Here is a 21,923-nt window from a genome sequence, read left to right on the forward strand (position 1 = left end):
TCAGTCACGTAGACGTTCGGGAGCAGGGCAAAACCAAACAATGGTCAGTCACGTAGACGTTCGGGAACAAGAGAACGCGTCCGCAACAAGCTCCAACAAAAATAACATCTCAGGGTCCTTCTCATTACATTTTGGCAACATCAACATAACTGATTTAAAAAAAAAAAACGTTTATCCCTCATTTCAATCTTGTAGTGTTAAACGATCTTCAACAGCTGTTCTTTAGTACATAATTCGAACAGTTCCTCTGATGGAAAGCGAATGAACTTGTCTACATTAGACACCATAGTCAGAAGTAAATACTTAAATTCATGCTCTTCTGCTGAGCACACCAAACCGGACCACAACAAGAGAAATGACAATCACACTGGGGGGGGGGGGGGCAGATTCCCCCAAGCCACGGATGTGCCCCCGAGACAACTGCTCAGTCCAGACACCACACAAAAATAAACAAAATAACGATGCCCAACGTATTCCAAAGTGAAACACGTCGCTAAGCCTAACGGGGAAAATAAAGGCTATAGCTCCGGGTAGCAAGTGGCACTACCCTACCCAAATCTCCCACTGAGGTACACAGCAGATTGTATTCACCTCAGACCGATGACCCAACAGCGAGTAGAGCAAGAGTTTCCAGCCTGGGCAGGGGCCTGTATACTAACCAATGTTACTCTCTCCAACGCAGCACACAACCAACCATCCACCGCAGTGGCAAGTTTACCAAACAGGCAACGGCCTACCAAACATTACAACTTTACAGCTGTAACAAAATATACAAACAAAGCACTTAACTCTACGTTTTCTCCCAAACACAATACAAGCCCCAACAACACTAGTATTCGGCCCACTGGCATACGCTACCAGACAACACACTTGGTTCATGACGTCACCGGACCACTGATGCGTATCTAAGGCACTGTACCAAACCACTTTAGAATATGCCGTGAAGACCAACCAAAGCACATTCCAATAAGCATTAACCCATCAATATGCAACCAAAATGTCTAGCAAACCAACATTATGATCCCGGGTGACTCGCCCCACAAAGCGAGAAACGCAGACGAGCCCCTACTTGTCACGAACCGGCTCAAAGTCTGTAACAAAAAAGGGAGATGATGTGGAGATAAGGAATAACAGCAATATATTTATTAACAGAAGTAAACTAAATGCAATTAACAATGGTGTGTGTGTGTGTGTGTGGGGTCAGTAATCAGTAGTGTGAGTGTTTACGTGCATAAATGTGATGAGGGATGTTGAAAGGTGCCAAAGCAAACAAACAGCCACAAAAAAAGACACAACCAAAATCTAACAGTGTGTCTGCATGGAGAGAGTCTCCTCAATGAATGGGGAAGTGGTGCATTTATCCTGGGACACACCTGGGCCCAGGTCCCATGTCGCTGACGACCCTCCCAGCTCCGCCCACCGACCTCCTAATAAGGAAAACAAGAGCAAAGAGAGAATACGGCAGACAGAGTGGGAGGGTCGTCACATTTTTTATGAAGCTGCCAGTTGGGGACTTGTGAGGCGTCTGTTTCTCAAACTAGACACTAATGTGCTTGTCCTCTTGCTCAGTTGTGCACTGGGGCCCCCCACTCTTTCTATTCTGGTTAGAGACAGTTTCCGCTGTTCTGTGAAGGGCGTAGTACACAGTGTTGCACGAGATCTTCAGTTTCTTGGCAATTTCTCGCATGGAATAGCCTTAATTTCTCAGAACAAATATAGACTGACAAGTTTCAGAGGAAGGTTCTTTGTTTCTGGCCATTTTGAGCCTGTAATCGAACTTACAAATGCTGATGCTCTAGAGACTCAACTAGTGTAAAGAAGGCCAGGTTTATTGGTTCTTTAAACAGGACAACTGTTTTCAGCTGTGCTAACATAATTGCAAAAGGGTTTTCCAATGATCAATTAGGCTTTTTAAATGATAAACTTGGATTAGCAAACACAACATGCCATTGGAACACAGGAGTGATGGTTGCTGAAAATGGGCTTCTGCACACCTATGTAGATATTCCATGAAAAATCTGCCATTTCCAGCTACGATAGTCATTTCCAACATGAATAATGTCTACACTGTATTTCTGATCAAGTTGATGTTATTTTAATGGACAAAAAATGTGCTTTTCTTTCTTTAAAAAAAAAACAAGGACATTTAAGTGACCCCAAACTTTTGAACGGTAGTGTATATTGGGAGTAGTGTCTTTCGGCAGCCACAGTGTGTTATATGTTCAAAAGTACTATCTCACAACTCAATGTAACATTCACTCTTGCACAGAAATTTAGAAACACAACATGCCAATTTAAAAAATAAGCCACAGGAGTTTTTTGAACGAGAATAAAGACAGAAGACATGAAGTAAGACATGTATAAAAGCAACAGATAACATTAACAAGAAGGGTCTAGAAGCATCTCATATGGTGAGCTACCGAGTGGCTAGGACAGGCAAACCCCATACCTTTGTGAAGGACTTAATTCTTCCTGCTGCTGTGGCTGGGACATTGCTGGAGAAAAAAGTTTTTAAAAACTATACAGACAATGTCTTCATCAAACAACTGTTTCACACGCCCAATTTTTCAGTTTTTGATTTGTTAAAAAAGTTTGAAATATCCAATAAATGTTGTTCCACTTCATGATTGTGTCCCACTTGTTGTTGATTCTTCACAAAAAAATACAGTTTTATATCTTTATGTTTGAAGCCTGAAATGTGGCAAAAGGTCGCAAAGTTCAAGGGGGCCGAATACTTTCGCAAGGCACTGTAACATAAAATTCCTTTTTATATTAAGTAAACCAGGTGGCACAATTTGTCATTTTATTTTATTTTATTGCCGATAGCCAGGGGCACACCAACACTCAGACATAATTTACAAACAAAGAATTTGTGTTTAGTGAGGCAGTAGAGATGAGCAGGGATGTTCTCTTGTGTGAATTGGACCATTTTCCTGTCAAAATGTAACAAGTATTTTTGGGTGTCAGAGAAAATGTAAGGAGTAAAAAGTATATTATTTTATTTACGAATGTAGGGAAGTAAAAGTTGCCAAAAATATAAATGGTAATATACAGGAAAGATACCCCCCCCAAATTTTTTTTTACACCACTGCACCCCTACTTCCCGCGGCTATGGGCCTGGGTAAGGCCAATATGTCATAAATATGCCAATTTACTATAAAATATTCATCATTAGGCTTTTAGATACAAAGGTCAAATATATGTCAACAATCCTTCCTCCAAAGGACTTATTGTAAAGCATATTGATCTGTTCTACACACACATCAGCAAAGAGAAGAGAAGCCCAACTGTTGTATGTGTGTCCTCCAGTAACTTTCAATACTGTTATCCATATTGTTTAAACAGGACAGGAACTCGTTGGGACAAAATAGTCCCACAAAGGTCAATGCGTTTGGAAAAATGTGCTGCAATGTTTTGTTCACTCGGTGTTCAAAGCAGATATGGAGGTAAAATGAATCGTAAAACATGGGTCAGCATCTCAACTGGTATTAATTCACACAGCTTGATATATATATTTATACTGTCTATACCATGCGTTATATACACTGCTCAAAAAAATAAAGGGAACACTGAAACAACACAATGTAACTCCAAGTCAATCACACTTCTGTGAAATCAAACTGTCCACTTAGGAAGCAACACTGATTGACAATACATTTCACATCCTGTTGTGTTAATGGAATAGATTATAGGCAATTAGCAAGACACCCCCAATAAAGGAGTGGTTCTGCAGGTGGTGACCACAGACCACTTCTCAGTTTCTATGCTTCCTGGCTGATGTTTTGGTCACTTTTGAATGCTGGCGGTGCTTTCACTCTAGTGGTAGCATGAGACGGAGTCTACAACCCACACAAGTTGCTCAGGTAGTGCAGCTCATCCAGGATGGCACATCAATGGGAGCTGTGGCAAGAAGGTTTGCTGTGTCTGTCAGCGTAGTGTCCAGAGCATGGAGGCGCTACCAGGAGACAGGCCAGTACATCAGGACACGTGGAGGAGGCCGTAGGAGGGCAACAACCCAGCAGCAGGACCGCTACCTCCGCCTTTGTGCAAGGAGGAGCAGGAGGAGCACTGCCAGAGCCCTGCAAAATGACCTCCAGCAGGCCACAAATGTGCATGTGTCTGCTCAAACGGTCAGAAACACTCTCTGTGAGGGTGGTATGAGGGCCCGACGTCCACAGGTGGGGGTTGTGCTTACAGCCCAACACCGTGCAGGACGTTTGGCATTTGCCAGAGAACACCAAGATTGGCAAATTCGCCACTGGCGGCCTGTGCTCTTCACAGATGAAAGCAGGTTCACACTGAGCACATGTGACAGACGTGACAGTCTGGAGACGCCGTGGAGAACGTTCTGCTGCCTGCAACATCCTCCAGCATGACCGGTTTGGCGGTGGGTCAGTCATGGTGTGGGGTGGCATTTCTTTGGGGGGCCACACAGCCCTCCATGTGCTCGCCAGAGGTAGCCTGACTGCCATTAGGTACCGAGATGAGATCCTCAGACCCCTTGTGAGACCATATGCTGGTGCAGTTGGCCCTGGGTTCCTCCTAATGCAAGACAATGCTAGACCTCATGTGGCTGGAGTGTGTCAGCAGTTCCTGCAAGAGGAAGGCATTGATGCTATGGACTGGCCCGCCCGTTCCCCAGACCTGAATCCAATTGAGCACATCTGGGACATCATGTCCCGCTCCATCCACCAACGCCACGTTGCACCACAGACACTTTAATTTTGAGTGTGACTCCAAATCCACACCTCCATGGGTTAATACATTTGATTTCCATTGATAATTTTTGTGTGATTTTGTTGTCAACACATTCAACTATGTAAAGAAAAAAGTATTTAATAAGAATATTTCATTCATTCAGATCTAGGATGTGTTATTTAGTGTTCCCATTATTTTGTTGAGCCGTGTATTTGTATTTTCTGGTTGTGTCGGTTCAGTCTCCGTCTTGTTTATTTTATACAGATCATAGTTGTAATTTTTTTGTAATCACATTTTTGTAAAGTGCATTTGAATGGTTGACCCAAGTATGCTATGCAAGTAGGCTATGTCTGCTGTGTTTAATAGTCCTGTTTGTTGTTCTAAGATGATCATTGTGCCTGTGACCTGTTAGGAGTATACCGTTTTGAAGATCTAAAGAATGTCTCTCTTCCTGCCACCCTTCTAGAACATGCCCAATGTGAGGGACCATGATGCATCAGTCTACCTTCGTCTCCAAGGTGACGCCCTCTCCGTGGGGGGTTACGAACAGAACCCGGTCTTCTGGGACAAGGTATCGTGTGTGTTTTCACTGTGTTGACATACTGTGAACGGGATGTCGTTGGTGTTTGTGACACAGGAGGTTGGTGGCACCTTCATTGCGGGGAACGGGGATGGGTTTGTAAGGATGACTGGAGCAGAATGGGTGGATTGGTATCAAACACATGGTTTCCAGGTGTTTGATGCCATCCCATTTATTATGCGCCGTCCTCCCCTCAGCAGCCTCCTGTAGTTTGTGTGTATTATGCTTGTGTACTATACGGGTGCTTGTGTGAGTGATTGTGTGTCCAGTATTTTACCTCTATCTGTGAGAATCTTTATGTTTGTGTGGGTGTCCATGTGTGAGGTGCAGTGAAGCTTGCAGAGAGGCACGCTGCTTGTCTCACTTTCACAGGCCAGTTAATTGCCATGCTCTGTTCCTCTGGCATGTCAGTGGATTGTTGTATCCGCTCCCTACTCACACAGCCTGAGGAGAAGCTCCAGCAGGATGTGCACAGACACACACACACACACACACACACACTCATTACTTCACCAGCCGCTGAGTGTCTGTGCCTCCCTTTCCCCTTTACCGCACTCTTATTCGCTCTCTCGCTCGCTCACTTTTAGCTAGGGGGTATGCAGCCTCATGAGGTTACAGCAGGACACAGATTGAGATCTGAGTGTTTTGTGTTGGTCTAGCTGGAGTGTGTCGTGTTCTGTCGGTGCACACTGGCTCTGACCGGCTCAATGTCAATATGAATATACCCTCCTCACTCCTCTCTGTGGCGCGTGCTCAGTTGGTGTGGTTCCTGTTCAGTCTGCAGGTACCGTACTACATGTGCTTTTAGTCACACACACCAGCCAGAATCGCCTCTGACCCCCAACTCTGAAGCCAGAGACCACGTCACACAAGTCCGTTTAACATTCACATCCAGCCAAACAATTTGACAGTGCTAAATTACCTAACACCTCAACCCGGATAAAGGAATGTTTTTGTCCTTTCCGCTCTGTCAGCACGAGCTTTCAAGAGTTGGAAACGAAGTGGGAAAAAGAAAATGCATTTAGTACAGAGAGGGAGAAGCTGGGTCTGTGGATCAATATGTTAGAGAAGTTTAGGAGAAGTTGAAAGTTTCATCTGGTGTTGGGAGCTCCCTAGGGGCCTCAACTGATAATGAGGGGCTGTTGTGACGGAAAATCGCTGTGTGCGTACGTGCATTCTTGCGGGAAAAGGTCAGTTATTCGCTGGCCCTGCAGCCTCCCAACTTTTTTCTTTCTTTCTTTAAATCTTGATCCCCGTCTTCTCTTTACAGCATCAGTTCATCCACTGTGGCATATGCACAGTGTTTCATGTGTTCAGCATTTCCCTGCTGAGTGCTCTGCATCATCTCTCTCGCTCTCTCTCTGTCTGTTTATGTGACATTTGAAAGATGGGTTGAACGGTCTGTGTGTGTGTGTGTGCTTCCATAACTGTTCACCGATGTGTACTAAATGTTTGCGAAAGCCGTGTCTTGTTGAAGATGGCACAAGAGCAGCGCAGCGTTGTTAACACTGGTGGGGGTTGTTGTGTCCTTGGTTGAGTTGTTGTGTCCTTGGTTGAGTTGACACTGGTGGGGGTTGTTGTGTCCTTGGTTGGGTTGACACTGGTGGGGGTTGTTGTGTCCTTGGTTGTTAACACTGGTGGGGGTTGTTGTGTCCTTGGTTGGGTTGACACTGGTGGGGGTTGTTGTGTCCTTGGTTGAGTTGTTGTGTCCTTGGTTGAGTTGTTGTGTCCTTGGTTGAGTTGTTGTGTCCTTGGTTGAGTTGTTGTGTCCTTGGTTGAGTTGTTGTGTCCTTGGTTGAGTTGTTGTGTCGTTGGTTGAGTTGTTGTGTCCTTGGTTGAGTTGTTGTGTCCTTGGTTGAGTTGACACTGGTGGGGGTTGTTGTGTCCTTGGTTGAGTTGTTGTGTCCTTGGTTGAGTTGTTGTGTCCTTGGTTGAGTTGTTGTGTCCTTGGTTGAGTTGACACTGGTGGGGGTTGTTGTGTCCTTGGTTGAGTTGTTGTGTCCTTGGTGGGGGTTGTTGTGTCCTTGGTTGAGTTGACACTGGTGGGTGTTGTTGTGTCCTTGGTTGGGTTGACACTGGTGGGGGTTGTTGTGTCCTTGGCTGAGTTGACACTGGTGGGGGTTGTTGTGTCCTTGGTTGTTAACACTGGTGGGGGTTGTTGTGTCCTTGGTTGGGTTGACACTGGTGGGGGTTGTTGTGTCCTTGGTTGGGTTGACACTGGTGGGGGTTGTTGTGTCCTTGGTTGGGTTGACACTGGTGGGGGTTGTTGTGTCCTTGGCTGAGTTGACACTGGTGGGGGTTGTTGTGTCCTTGGCTGGGTTGACACTGGTGGGGGTTGTTGTGTCCTTGGCTGGGTTGACACTGGTGGGGGTTGTTGTGTCCTTGGCTGGGTTGACACTGGTGGGGGTTGTTGTGTCCTTGGTTGAGTTGACACTGGTGGGGGTTGTTGTGTCCTTGGTTGAGTTGACACTGGTGGGGGTTGTTGTGTCCTTGGTTGAGTTGACACTGGTGGGGGTTGTTGTGTCCTTGGTTGAGTTGACACTGGTGGGGGTTGTTGTGTCCTTGGTTGAGGTGACACTGGTGGGGGTTGTTGTGTCCTTGGTTGAGGTGACACTGGTGGGGGTTGTTGTGTCCTTGGTTGGGTTGACACTGGTGGAGGTTGTTGTGTCCTTGGTTGAGGTGACACTGGTGGGGGTTGTTGTGTCCTTGGTTGAGGTGACACTGGTGGGGGTTGTTGTGTCCTTGGTTGAGGTGACACTGGTGGGGGTTGTTGTGTCCTTGGTTGAGGTGACACTGGTGGGGGTTGTTGTGTCCTTGGTTGAGGTGACACTGGTGGGGGTTGTTGTGTCCTTGGTTGGGTTGACACTGGTGGGGGTTGTTGTGTCCTTGGTTGGGTTGATGTGTCCTTGTTAACAACCTCCTCCCAGCTGCCAACTGCACTGATGCCAGCAAACACTTTCACCACCGATAAATCTATGATAATAAGCATTTTTCTACAGCTGGCCATGCTTTCCACCTGGCTACCCCTACCCCGGCCAACAGCTCTGCACCCCCTGCCGCAACTTGCCCAAGCCCCCCTCCCTGCTTCTCCTTCACCCAAATCCAGACAGCTGATGTTATGAAAGAGCTGCAAAATCTGTATCTCTACAAATCAGCTGGGCAAGACAATCTGGACCCTCTCTTTCTAAAATGATCCGCCGAAATTGTTGCAACCCCTATTACTGTTCAACACACTTTTATATCGTCTGAGATTCCCAAAGATTGGGAAGCTGCCGCGGTCATCCCCCTCTTCAAAGGGGGTGACACTCTAGACCCAAACTGTTACAGACCTATATCTATCCTTCCCTGCCTTTGTACAATATTCGAAAGCCAAGTTAACGAACAGATCACCGACCATTTTGAATCCCACCATACCTTCTCCACTATGTAATCTGGTTTCCAAGCTGGTCATGGGTGCACTTCAGTCACGCTCAAGGTCCTAAACGATATCATAACCGTCATCGATAAACATTACTGTGCAGCCGTCCTCATCGACTTGGCCAAGGCTTTCAACTCTATCAATCACTGCATTCTTATCGGCAGACTCAATAGCCTTGGTTTCTCAAATGACTGCCTCGCCTGGTTCACCAACTACTTCTCACATAGGCCTGTTGTCCGGACCTCTGGCAGTCTTTATGGGGGTGTCACAGGGTTCAATTCTCGGGCCGACTCTTTTCTCTTAATACATCAATGATGTTGCTCTTGCTGCTGGTGATTCTCTGATCCACCTCTATGCAGACAACACCCTTCTGTATACATCTGGCCCTTCTTTGGACACTGTTAACAAACCTCCAAACAAGCTTTAATGCCATACAACACTCCTTCCGTGGCCTCCAACTGCTTTAAAATGCTAGTAAAACTAAATGCATGCTCTTCAAACGATTGCTGCCCGCACCCGCCCGCCCATTATCACTACTCTGGACGGTTCTGACTTAGAATATGTGGACTACAAATACCTAGGTGTCTGGTTAGACTGTAAACTCTCCTTCCAGATTCACATTAAGCATCTCCAATCCAAAATAAATCTAGAAATCGCATCCGCCACCTCATCAGGAGTATGCCCAGGCGTTGTAGGGAGGTCATACAGGCACGTGGAGGCCACACACACTACTGAGCCTCATTTTGACTTGTTTTAAGGACATTACATCAAAGTTGGCTCAGCCTGTAGTTTTCCACTTTAATTTTGAGTGTGACTCTAAATCCAGACCTCCATGGGTTGATAAATTTGATTTCCATTGATAATTTTTGTGTGATTTTGTTGTGGGCACATTCAACTATGTAAAGAAAAAAGTATTTAATAAGAATATTTCATTCATTCAGATCAAGGATGTGTTATTTTAGTGTTCCCTTTATTTTTTTGAGCAGTGTATATATATCCCACTTAAGATGCTCCTCCTTCTCTCCAATCCTTACATCTTATGCTTCCGCAGGAAGAGGGTAGTAAACCTTTATTGCTCCCTGCAGGGGAGCTGACCTCACCTCCTGACCTCAATCCCTCTTCCTTCTAGTCCACAGACTCCTTCTCTCCAATCCTTACATCTTATGCTTCCGCAGGAGGAGGGTAGTAACCTTTATTGCTCCCTGCAGGGGAGCTGACCTCACCTCCTGACCTCAATCCCTCTTCCTTCTAGTCCACAGACTCCTTCTCTCCAATCCTTACATCTTATGATTCCGCAGGAAGAGGGTAGTAAACCTTTATTGCTCCCTGCAGGGGAGCTGACCTCACCTCCTGACCTCAATCCCTCTTCCTTCTAGTCCACAGACTCCTTCTCTCCAATCCTTACATCTTATGCTTCCGCAGGAAGAGGGTAGTAAACCTTTATTGCTCCCTGCAGGGGAGCTGACCTCACCTCCTGATCTCAATCCCTCTTCCTTCTAGTCCACAGACTCCTTCTCTCCAATCCTTACATCTTATGCTTCCGCAGGAAGAGGGTAGTAAACTATTTATTGCTCCCTGCAGGGGAGCTGACCTCACCTCCTGACCTCAATCCCTCTTCCTTCTAGTCCACAGACTCCTTCTCTCCAATCCTTACATCTTATGCTTCTGCAGGAAGAGGGTAGTAAACTATTTATTGCTCCCTGTAGGGGAGCTGACCTCACCTCCTGACCTCAATCCCTCTTCCTTCTAGTCCAGACTCCTTCTCTCCAATCATTACATCTTATGCTTCCGCAGGAAGAGGGTAGTAAACCTTTATTGCTCCCTGCAGGGGAGCTGACCTCAATCCCTCTTCCTTCTAGTCCACAGACTCCTTCTCTCCAATCCTTACATCTTATGCTTCCGCAGGAAGAGGGTAGTAAACCTTTATTGCTCCCTGCAGGGGAGCTGACCTCACCTCCTGACCTCAATCCCTCTTCCTTCTAGTCCACAGACTCCTTCTCTCCAATCCTTACATCTTATGCTTCCGCAGGAAGAGGGTAGTAAAACCTTTATTGCTCCCTGCAGGGGAGCTGACCTCACCTCCTGACCTCAATCCCTCTTCCTTCTAGTCCACAGACTCCTTCTCTCCAATCCTTACATCTTATGCTTCCGCAGGAAGAGGGTAGTAAACCTTTATTGCTCCCTGCAGGGGAGCTGACCTCACCTCCTGACCTCAATCCCTCTTCCTTCTAGTCCACAGATGTCCATCTGCCTCCCCTTTAGCAATCCTCTGAGCTCCTTCCGGCCACCCAGCACATTTCCACAGCCACTCTTGTCTTTCTACAGATCTCACTCCTTAATATGCTATGCGTCTGATCTGTCATGTCTTTTCATATCTCAATGTTCAAAATGTCGAATCCAACACAGGTGTTTGATATGTTTGGTCTAATGAACACTGTTTTGGTTGTTGTCCTTGTGTTGCAGGTGTCTGATATGTTTGGTCTAATGAACACTGTTTTGGTTGTTGTCCTTGTGTTGCAGGTGTCTGATAAGTTTGCTTTCAGCCTGTTTGACCTGGACTGGGATGTGTTCATGCAGCACATAGAGGGAGCTATCAACAGAGTCCCTGCTCTGGAGCAGACTGGCATCAAATCCACTGTCTGTGGACCAGGTATGGACATGCGATACACACACCCACTATGGTTCCCACTCCTGTAATAACTCCCTCAGTCATTCGTTTCCAGTGCCTTCAGAAAGTATTCACAACCTTCGACTTTTACCACATTGTTGTCGTGTTACAGCCTGCATTTTAAAATTAAATTGAGATTTTGGCACTGACTACTCAAACAACCACAGTGTCAAAGTGGAATGATGTTTTTAGGAATTTTCCCACATGAATAACACATGAAATGCTGAAATGTCTTGAGTCAATAAGTATTCAACCCCTTTGTTATGGCAAGCCTACGTAAGTTCAGGAGTCGAAATCTGCTTAACAAGTCACATAATCAGTTTCGTAGACTCACTCTGTGTGCAATAATGGTGTTTAATAAGATGGTTTTGGAATGACTACCTCATCTCTGTGCCCCAGACATATTGTACAGTTATCTGTAAGGTCCCTGAGTCGAGCAGTGAATTTAAAACACAGATTCAACCACAAAGACCAGGGAGTTTTCCAATGCCTCACAAAGAAGGGCATCTATTGGTAGATGATGATGATGATGATGAAGCAGACATTGAATATCCCTTTGAGCATGGTGTCGTGTCTTTGGCATCATTAAAGTGAAGACCGTTATTTTATCAAAACAATTCTCTGTAATTATTATTATGTAATTGTAATTAACTAGGAAGTCGGGGCACCAAGGGAAATCTTCAGATTACAAAGTTATAATTGTCCTGATACAACTCTTCAGATATTTGACTATCTAATCAATTAGTCTTCTAATTAATGAATTATTCTTTACCTCATGTTAGTCTCATTCCAAACGTCGTAAATTGTTGGTTATCTGCACGAACCCAGCCTTCACTATGAATCATCCATACATCAATTGTCTTAATCATTTATTTACTAACTAACTAACAAGGAAACGATAGGGGAGGTTCCCTAGTGGGCTAAGCTGATATGACGGCTTGGTGGACAAAGGGAAGTGGATGTGGACTGAGAAGGGCGGGAAAGACAAAATGAGTCACCACACAGTTGATAATTATATTAATTGAAATGCTAATCCTTTGCACTCACTCACTCATTCAGGATTGATTGCAATAAATATATATATATTTTCGCCCAGTGTGTCATCGTGATCTCTGTTGGGATCGTCCGTCCTGTTGGAGAGTCAGTTCATCATCGTCTCTCTCTCTCTCTGTTTCCCTGAAGTCTTTCGTTGTTAGAATGGATACTTCAGAGTACCATTCAGAAATGTTCTTATAGTGTATATGTTTTTTGTGGTCTGAACTCAACCTGCGCCCCCTCTGTGTCCATCGAGGTACACGTGGTCTGAAGTTTTTTAAAATTCATAACAGTAGAAAAGGATTGTTCCATGATTCCAGATCATTTAGGAGTTCGCCATGTGAAATCCTTTGTTCTCTCTGTCTCTTTCTGCATGGCCATGGGGAAAGAGTCTCGTCCAGGAATTTATGACCTGAGATAACAGAACCTGGGCGTAGGAGGGAGAGTCATGACAATGATGAAGTTAATAATTACACTTTGGTTGGTTTATCAATGCACCCAGTCACTACAAAGATACAGGTGTCCTTCCTAACTCATTTGCCAGAGAGGAAGGAAACCGCTCAGGGATTTCACTGTAAAACAGACACTGGGAGACAAATTCACCTTTTCAGAAGGACAATAACCTAAAACACAAAGCCAAATACAGTTAATTCTAAAAGTGTTCAGACCCCTTCACTTTTCCACATTTTGTTACATTATAGCCTTTTTCTTGTGGATTTAAATAAATTATTTTCCTCATCAATCTACACACAGTACCCCATAATGACAAAGAGTGAAAACAGGTTTTTAGAAATGTTTTCATAAAAACAAAAACAAAAAACAAGTACCTTATTTACATATTCAGACCCTATATTCAGCCATGAGACTCAAAATTGATATAAGAGCTGACAGGTGTGAAACGTTGTGACTTTCTTTCTTGGGAAGAGAGGTGACAGACTGGTAAGAGACTGACTGTCTGGTGGTCTCACTCTAGTGGTAGACGGGGTCTCCGGGCATGTGCACTCCGGGCATGTGCACTCCGGGCATGTGCACTCCGAGCATGCGCACTCCGGGCATGCGCACTCCGGGCATGGGCACTCCGGGCATGGGCACTCCGGGCATGGGCACTCCGGGCATGGGCACTCCGGGCATGGGCACTCCGAGCATGCGCACTCCGGGCATGGGTACTCCGGGCATGGGCACTCACACTTAAGCTCCCGTGTTGTCTGGATGGTCTGTCTGCTTGTCTCTCACGCTCTCTCTCTTTCGCTTGTCTCTCGCGCGCTCTGTCTCTCTTTCGCTTGTCTCTCGCACGCTCTGTCTCTCTTTCGCTTGTCTCTCGCGCGCTCTGTCTCTCTTTCGCTTGTCTCTTGCGCGCTCTCTCTCTTTCGCTTGTCTCTTGCGCGCTCTGTCTCTCTTTCGCTTGTCTCTCGCGCGCTCTCTCTCTTTCGCTTGTCTCTCGCGCGCTCTCTCTCTTTCGCTTGTCTCTTGCGCGCTCTGTCTCTCATTCGCTTGTCTCTCGCGCGCTCTGTCTCTTCGCTTGTCTCTTGCGCGCTCTGTCTCTTTCGCTTGTCTCTCGCGCGCTCTGTCTCTCTTTCGCTTGTCTCTTGCGCGCTCTCTCTTTTAGAGAGATTTGCTTGGGCCAAGAAACACGCGCAATCAACATTAGACCGGTGGTCCGACATTAGACCGGTGGTCCGACATTAGACCGGTGGAGTCCAAATTAGAGATTTTTAGAGTAGGTGAGTAGACAGAGTAGGTGAACGGATAAGCTCTGCATGTGTGGTTCCCACCGTGAAGCATGGAGGAGGAGGTGTGATGGTGCTTTACTGGGAACACTGTCTGTGATTTATATAGAATTCATTGCACACTTAACCAGCATGGCTATCACAGCATTCTGCAGCGATACTCCATCCCATTTGGTAGAAACATACCCAAAGCGACTTACAGCTGTAATCGTAGCAAAAGGTGGCGCTACAAAGTATTAACTTAAAGGGGCTGAATAATTTTGCACGCCCAATTTTTCAGTTTTTGATTTGTTAAAAAAGTTTGAAATATCCAATAAATGTCGTTCCACTTCATGATTGTGTCCCACTTGTTGTTGATTCTTCACAAAAAAATACAGTTTTATATCTTTATGTTTGAAGCCTGAAATGTGGCAAAAGGTCGCAAAGTTCAAGGGGACCGAATACTTTCGCAAGGCACTGTACATCTCTGTACTGTACATGGCTCTGATGGTGGTTCAGAATGGATGGAATGTTCCCTTAACACTACGTGCATCGTTTTACCCAGAATCATTCACAGCGGACCACAAGCCCCTGATGGGTGAGGCTCCAGAGGTCAGGGGATTCTTCCTGGGCTGCGGGTTCAACAGTGCAGGTGAGTGACGTTATTTATACATACAGACAGACAGACACATTTAATTGACTGTAATGTTATACGTACACATTGCCACTCACTGCTCTATTTAATTGACTAAGTAAATCAATTCTAATAAATTCCTTATTAGGCAAACGCGACAGCACAATTTTCTATTTTTTACAGATACATACATACATACATTTATTTTACGGATAGATAGAAACATGCATACATAGTGCATGTGAGTATTGGAGGAACCCAAAACATATTCCTCTATTTCCATACAGTCCACGGAAATGTATTTTTGCTTCTAACCCAAAACCCCAGGACACGCACAGACACAGGGGTTGGATGTACCTGGTCAGAGGGAGGAGGGGATGTTGGTGGGTATATGGGATGTACATGGTCAGAGGGAGGAGTGGATGTTGGTGGGTATATGGGATGTACATGGTCAGAGGGAGGAGTGGATGTTGGTGGGTATATGGGATGTACATGGGAGGAGTGGATGTTGGTGGGTATATGGGATGTACATGGTCAGAGGGAGGAGTGGATGTTGGTGGGTATATGGGATGTACATGGTCAGAGGGAGGAGTGGATGTTGGTGGGTATATGGGATGTACATGGTCAGAGGGAGGAGTGGATGTTGGTGGGTATATGGGATGTACATGGGAGGAGTGGATGTTGGTGGGTATATGGGATGTACATGGGAGGAGGGAGGAGTGGATGTTGGTGGGTATATGGGATGTACATGGGAGGAGTGGATGTTGGTGGGTATATGAGATGTACATGGTCAGAGGGAGGAGTGGATGTTGGTGGGTATATGAGATGTACATGGGAGGAGGGAGGAGTGGATGTTGGTGGGTATATGGGATGTACATGGTCAGAGGGAGGAGTGGATGTTGGTGGGTATATGGGATGTACATGGTCAGAGGGAGGAGTGGATGTTGGTGGGTATATGGGATGTACATGGGAGGAGTGGATGTTGGTGGGTATATGGGATGTACATGGGAGGAGTGGATGTTGGTGGGTATATGGGATGTACATGGTCAGAGGGAGGAGTGGATGTTGGTGGGTATATGGGATATACATGGGAGGAGTGGATGTTGGTGGGTATATGGGATGTACACACACACACACTCACTCTCCATCAATGGTTATCTTAAGGCCACTGTGGTGACAGTGGTGTGTAGAGGCATAGGACAGAGTGCAGGGATGAGTGAGGAGAGGCCTGCCTCGCTGCACCACACCGATAGGGGCTGTAATTCTCTCCACTCCCCACGGAGTCCAGAGAGACCACACACACACACAAACACACACACACACACACACATGGGCACTTCTGTCACACTTTATTAGTCTACCCCCCCCCCCCCTACACCCTCACATATCAGTGCATCATGGGAGGTTAAACGAACCCTGTTTATGGCAGATCAGATACTACTACCACCACCAGCTACGTTCACAGTGCTGCTGCCTGCTCTGTTCTGTTTCTCTCCCTCTCCTCTCTCGCTTTCTCTGAGGTAATGCAAAAAATGTCATGCCTCTCCCTTGCGTCCCACTCCTCGCCCTCCTCCTCACACACACACAGTACCGCTCTGGCTGTGTCTGAATCATTTGCACACTTAACACATAGTATGTGTCCCAAATGGCACTGTATTCCCTTTATAGTACACTACTTTTGACCAGGGCCCTTAGGGAATTGGGTGCCATTTGGAACGCACATTGGCCTTTTTGCCTGCTGGCTCAGCTGGGGATTCATATATTTCTATACAACTCACTCACTCACTCACACAATAGCCTTCCTTTTACCAGGAGCCTTTTAAAGAGGGGGAAGATGGAAGTGGGGAGGAGGAAGACTGAGTGGGACAGAGAAATAGACTGGCGGGGACAGAAATAGATTGAGAAGGGAGAGAACAAAAGACAGAGCGTAGCGAGCGATGTGAAAGACACTGAACCCAGAGGCAGCCCGTGGTTCTCGTGCTCTGTCCTCCTAGTGTTGTGCTGATGTGGCTGTCCCTGAATACGTCCCCAACACTGGGTCACTCCTGCATGTGTCACCTTCCCCCTCTCCTCTGTGAAAGACACTGAACCCAGAGGCAGCCCGTGGTTCTCGTGCTCTGTCCTCCTAGTGTTGTGCTGATGTGGCTGTCCCTGAATACGTCCCCCTCTCCTCTGTTCTCCATAGTATACACTTTTATCCAGAAGGACGTACATATTAGAGTGTGTTGCTGAAGGGTACATTGACAGATATTTCACCAGGTCGGCCCAGGGATTTGAACCTGCCCTTAACCCCCCTCTCTTCTCTGTGTCACCTTCCCCCTTTCCCCTCCCTACCAGCTGTGGCCCAATCCCAAATAATCCCCTAAACCCTGCAACCTCTGCACTCGTGGAGTTCAGGTGCAATCAATCTGGTAGTAGCTCCACATTGCCCTCTGATAGGCTGGTTTCCCCCATGTTGCCTGTTACCAATCCAATGCTCTCAGATTTCCACAAGTGTTTTCAGGGGATGATTTGGGATTGGGTCACTGTCTGTGTTTCCCCAAGGCCAGGTAGCTCGTTCTGCCCCCCCCCCCCATCCCCTCATTTTCTTTTTATAGATGACCAATGAGTTTGGGTCATTCTGATTCTGGTTTCACCTTTCCTCTCTCATCTGCACTGATCTCTAATGACAAAGCATCATGACAGGCCAGGGGAAGGAAAACATCTATGTAGATCAGTGCAGATGAAGGAAAGGAGATGGAGGAAGAGAAGTAGACTGGAGTAGACGGTAGATTACACACCGAAATCGTTGCAGTTCCACTTCTCATGGTTGGGAGGGTGAAGCAAAACACCAGTCTCAATGTCAACAGTGAAGAGGCGACTCTCACGCTGGCCTTCTAGGCAGAGTTGCAAAGCAAAAGCCATATATCAGACTGGCCAATAAAAATTTAATATTAAGATGGGCAAAAGAACACAGACACTGGACAGAGGAACTCTGCCTAGAAGGCCAGCATCCCGGAGTCGCCTCTTCACTGTTGATGTTGAGACTGGACAGAGGAACTCTGCCTAGAAGGCCAGCATCCCGGAGTCGCCTCTTCACTGTTGACGTTGAGACTGGACAGAGGAACTCTGCCTAGAAGGCCAGCATCCTGGAGTCACCTATTCACTGTTGACGTTGAGACTGGTGTTTTACAGGTACTATTTAATGAAGCTGCCAGTTGAGGACTTGTGAGGTGTCTGTAGACACTAATGTACTTGTCCTCTTGCTCAGTTGTGCACCGGGGCCTCCCACTCTTTCTATCCTGGTTAGAGCCAGTTTGCGCTGTTCTGTGAAGGGAGTAGTACACAGCTTTGTACGAGCTCTTTAGTTTCTTGACCATTTCTTGCATGGAATAGCCTTCATTTCTCAGAACAAGAATAGACTGACGAGTTTTAGAAGAAAGTCTTTGTTTCTGGCCATTTTGAGCCTGTAATCGAACCCTCTCTCTTCTCTCGCTCCCTCCTCTCCTCTCCTCTCCTCTCTCTCTCCTCTCTCTCGCTCTCTCTCCTCTCTCTCTCCTCTCTCTCGCTCTCTCTTCTCTCCTCTCCTCTCTCTCCTCTCTCCTCTCCTCTCTCTCCTCTCCTCTCTCGCTCTCTCCTCTCCTTTCTCTCGCCCTCTCCTCTCTCTCTCTCTCTCTCTCTCCTCTCTCTCTCTCTCTCCTCTCTCTCCTCTCCTCTCTCTCTCCTCTCCTCTCTCTCTCTCTCCTCTCTCTCTCGCTCTCTCCTCTCCTCTCTCGCTCTCTCCTCTCTCTCTCGCTCTCTCCTCTCTCTCTCGCTCTCTCCTCTCTCTCTCGCTCTCTCCTCTCTCTCTCGCTCTCTCTCTCCTGCTCTCTCCTGTCCTCTCTCTCTCGCTCTCTCCTCTCTCTCTCGCTCTCTCCTCTCTCTCTCGCTCTCTCCTCTCTCTCTCGCTCTCTCCTCTCTCTCTCGCTCTCTCCTCTCTCTCTCGCTCTCTCCTGTCCTCTCTCTCTCGCTCTCTCCTCTCCTCTCCTCTCTCTCTCCTCTCTCTCTCGCTCTCTTCCTCTCTCTCGCGCTCTCTCCTCTCTCTCTCGCTCTCTCCTCTCTCTCTCGCTCTCTCCTCTCTCTCTCGCTCTCTCCTCTCTCTCTCGCTCTCTCCTCTCTCTCTCGCTCTCTCCTGTCCTCTCTCTCTCGCTCTCTCCTGTCCTCTCTCTCTCGCTCTCTCCTGTCCTCTCTCTCTCGCTCTCTCCTGTCCTCTCTCTCTCGCTCTCTCCTGTCCTCTCTCTCTCGCTCTCTCCTGTCCTCTCTCTCTCGCTCTCTCCTGTCCTCTCTCTCTGCTCTCTCCTGTCCTCTCTCTCTCTCCTCTCTCCTCTCCTCTCCTCTCTCCTCTCTGATTCAAATGCTGCTTTGAAAGGAGAACCGAGAACAGTCAGACCCCGTCGCTCGCTTTCGGTCCCCTCCCTCCCTCTCTTTGTGCTAAAGCATAAGGCTGTGCGGACCTCGTTGGCACCTCTCGGTCGTGCCATGCCACCCTCACACCAATATATAAACTAGTAACAAACAAAGCTATGCCGCTGCTTCTAACTCAAGGCAATCCGTTTGGCCCCGTTGGGTGTATATGGAGAATTTCAGAGGCCAAACACTCTCTGAGAGCTGCCAGGTTACTTTCCCCAACCCAAACCTCTCCAGCTGTCTTAAGACTTAGTCAACAGCAGTGGTGGGAAAAGTAGCCAATTGTCATACTTGAGAAAAAGTAAAGACTCAAGTAAACGTTAACGTCACCCAGTAAAATAGTACTTGAGTAAAATGATTGTTTTTAGATGTATTTAAGTATCAAAAGTAAATATAATTGTTAACATGTACTTTATCAAAAGTAAATATCATTGTTAACATGTACTTTATCAAAAGTAAAAGTATAAATCATTTCAAATTCCTTATTAGGCAAACCAGACAATTGTCTTTTTTTAAACGGAAAGCCAGAGGCATTAACTCCAACTTAATTTACAAACAAAGTGAGTCCTCCAGATCAGAGGCAGTAGGGATGACCAGGGATGTTCTCTGTTTAGTGTGTCCTCCAGATCAGAGGCAGTAGGGATGACCAGGGATGTTCTCTGTTTAGTGAGTCCTCCAGATCAGAGGCAGTAGGGATGACCAGAATGTTCTCTGTTTAGTGAGTCCTCCAGATCAGAGGCAGTAGGGATGACCAGGGATGTTCTCTGTTTAGTGAGTCCTCCAGATCAGAGGCAGTAGGGATGACCAGGGATGTTCTCTGTTTAGTGTGTCCTCCAGATCAGAGGCAGTAGGGATGACCAGGGATGTTCTCTGTTTAGTGAGTCCTCCAGATCAGAGGCAGTAGGGATGACCAGGGATGTTCTCTGTTTAGTGAGTCCTCCAGATCAGAGGCAGTAGGGATGACCAGGGATGTTCTCTGTTTAGTGAGTCTGCCAGATCAGAGGCAGTAGGGATGACCAGGGATGTTCTCTGTTTAGTGAGTCTGCCAGATCAGAGGCAGTAGGGATGACCAGGGATGTTCTCTGTTTAGTGAGTCTGCCAGATCAGAGGCAGTAGGGATGACCAGGGATGTTCTCTGTTTAGTGAGTCCTCCAGATCAGAGGCAGTAGGGATGACCAGGGATGTTCTCTGTTTAGTGAGTCCTCCAGATCAGAGGCAGTAGGGATGACCAGGGATGTTCTCTGTTTAGTGAGTCCTCCAGATCAGAGGCAGTAGGGATGACCAGGGATGTTCTCTGTTTAGTGAGTCCTCCAGATCAGAGGCAGTAGGGATGACCAGGGATGTTCTCTGTTTAGTGAGTCCTCCAGATCAGAGGCAGTAGGGATGACCAGGGATGTCTTGGTAAGTGTGTGAATTGGACCATTTTCCTGTTCATCTAAAATGTAACATCACATTGGGTGGAAAATGTATGGGGTAAAAAGTACATTATTTTCTTTAGGAATGTGGTGGAGTAAAAGTAGTCAGAAATAGAAATATTAAAGTACAGATAAATAAACTACTTGAAGTAGTACGTAGTATTTTGCTGTTTTATGAGTATCGAGGCATAAAGGATTATTATTATTACATTAGCTACAAAGTACTCTGGAGACTCCGTTAAGTGTCATCTACCCCCGCCTCCTCCGGCCCTGTTCGGTTCTGCAGGGGGTCCCAGATCTGTCGGAGGGTTGGAGTTGGACAGGCGACGCAGGTGGGCAGGATGATGGCGTTAGTTAATTAGCGACGCTGTGTTGCCGGGCCCATTTTAATGAGTGTTTCGCTGAGTCTGTCTTGTCTGTCTGCTAACATGCAAAACGTCCTTCAGAGACACTGCTAGCCGGGCCACCTCGCTAGACTACTGTGCTATACACACAGCCCCTCTCTCTTGGTCACTCGCTCTCTCTCTCCCCCCTTGCCACATCACACCCCGTATTCTAATCTACACTATTCTCTCTCTCCTTCCTTCTCCACCTATTCCCATTTCCGATGTCTGTGTTGAGTGATCCTCTACCTCCTTCCCTGTCACCTGGCCCTTTTTTGACGTTACATCTGTGACGTGTGTGTGTGTGTGTGTGACGTGTGTGTGTGTGTGTGAGACGTCTGTGTGACGTGTGTGAGTGAGTGATACCAGACATGGGAGAGGATATAGTGGGAGATTGAAGGTAACCTATCTAGCTGTCTCTAAGTGTCTGTGATACTGACCTCTCTATCTGCATGTGTGTTGCAGGTATGATGCTGGGAGGAGGCTGTGGCAGGGAGCTAGCCCACTGGATCATACATGGACGTCCTGAGAAGGACATGTACGGCTATGACATCAGGTATGGATCCACACACCACACACACACACACAAACACGCAGAGAGATGGTTTTCAAAGCTCTCGTTCTCCTCAACAGGCGGTTCCACCACTCCCTGACAGACAACAATAAGTGGATCAGAGAGAGGAGTCATGAGTCCTACGCTAAGAACTACTCTGTAGTGTTCCCCTTTGATGAGCCTCTGGCCTCTCGCAACATGAGGACAGACCCCTTCCACAAGGTATTGCTTGGTCACCACAAGTCATTACTCCCCTCTTATCCACTTCCTGACTGCCTGGTCTCTTTCATCTCCAGCTCTTTTCTCACCACACCCCTTTTTCCCCTCCCTCCTCTACATTTTCATCTTTCCTTTTCTCTCATTTGTTCATGTGAAGCTGCAGTCTCTCTCTCTCTCTCTCTCTTCTCT

The 21,923-nt window shown here is 46.7% G+C and overlaps 1 protein-coding gene across 2 annotated transcripts in view; it reads left to right on the forward strand.

Moving 5' to 3' along the window:
- Positions 1–21,923, forward strand: part of sardh (sarcosine dehydrogenase) — an 87,488-nt gene that overhangs the window by 16,669 nt on the left and 48,896 nt on the right. For both annotated transcript variants that reach the window (XM_031802937.1, XM_031802936.1), the window contains 5 exons: positions 5,165–5,269; positions 11,217–11,346; positions 14,671–14,757; positions 21,428–21,518; positions 21,596–21,737. In XM_031802937.1, coding sequence (XP_031658797.1) covers positions 5,165–5,269; positions 11,217–11,346; positions 14,671–14,757; positions 21,428–21,518; positions 21,596–21,737 — 555 coding nt within the window. The remainder of the gene's footprint in view (positions 1–5,164; positions 5,270–11,216; positions 11,347–14,670; positions 14,758–21,427; positions 21,519–21,595; positions 21,738–21,923) is intronic.

The sequence above is a fragment of the Oncorhynchus kisutch genome, linkage group LG23 (genome assembly GCF_002021735.2).
Source record: "Oncorhynchus kisutch isolate 150728-3 linkage group LG23, Okis_V2, whole genome shotgun sequence".
Classification (NCBI taxonomy): Eukaryota; Metazoa; Chordata; class Actinopteri; order Salmoniformes; family Salmonidae; genus Oncorhynchus; species Oncorhynchus kisutch.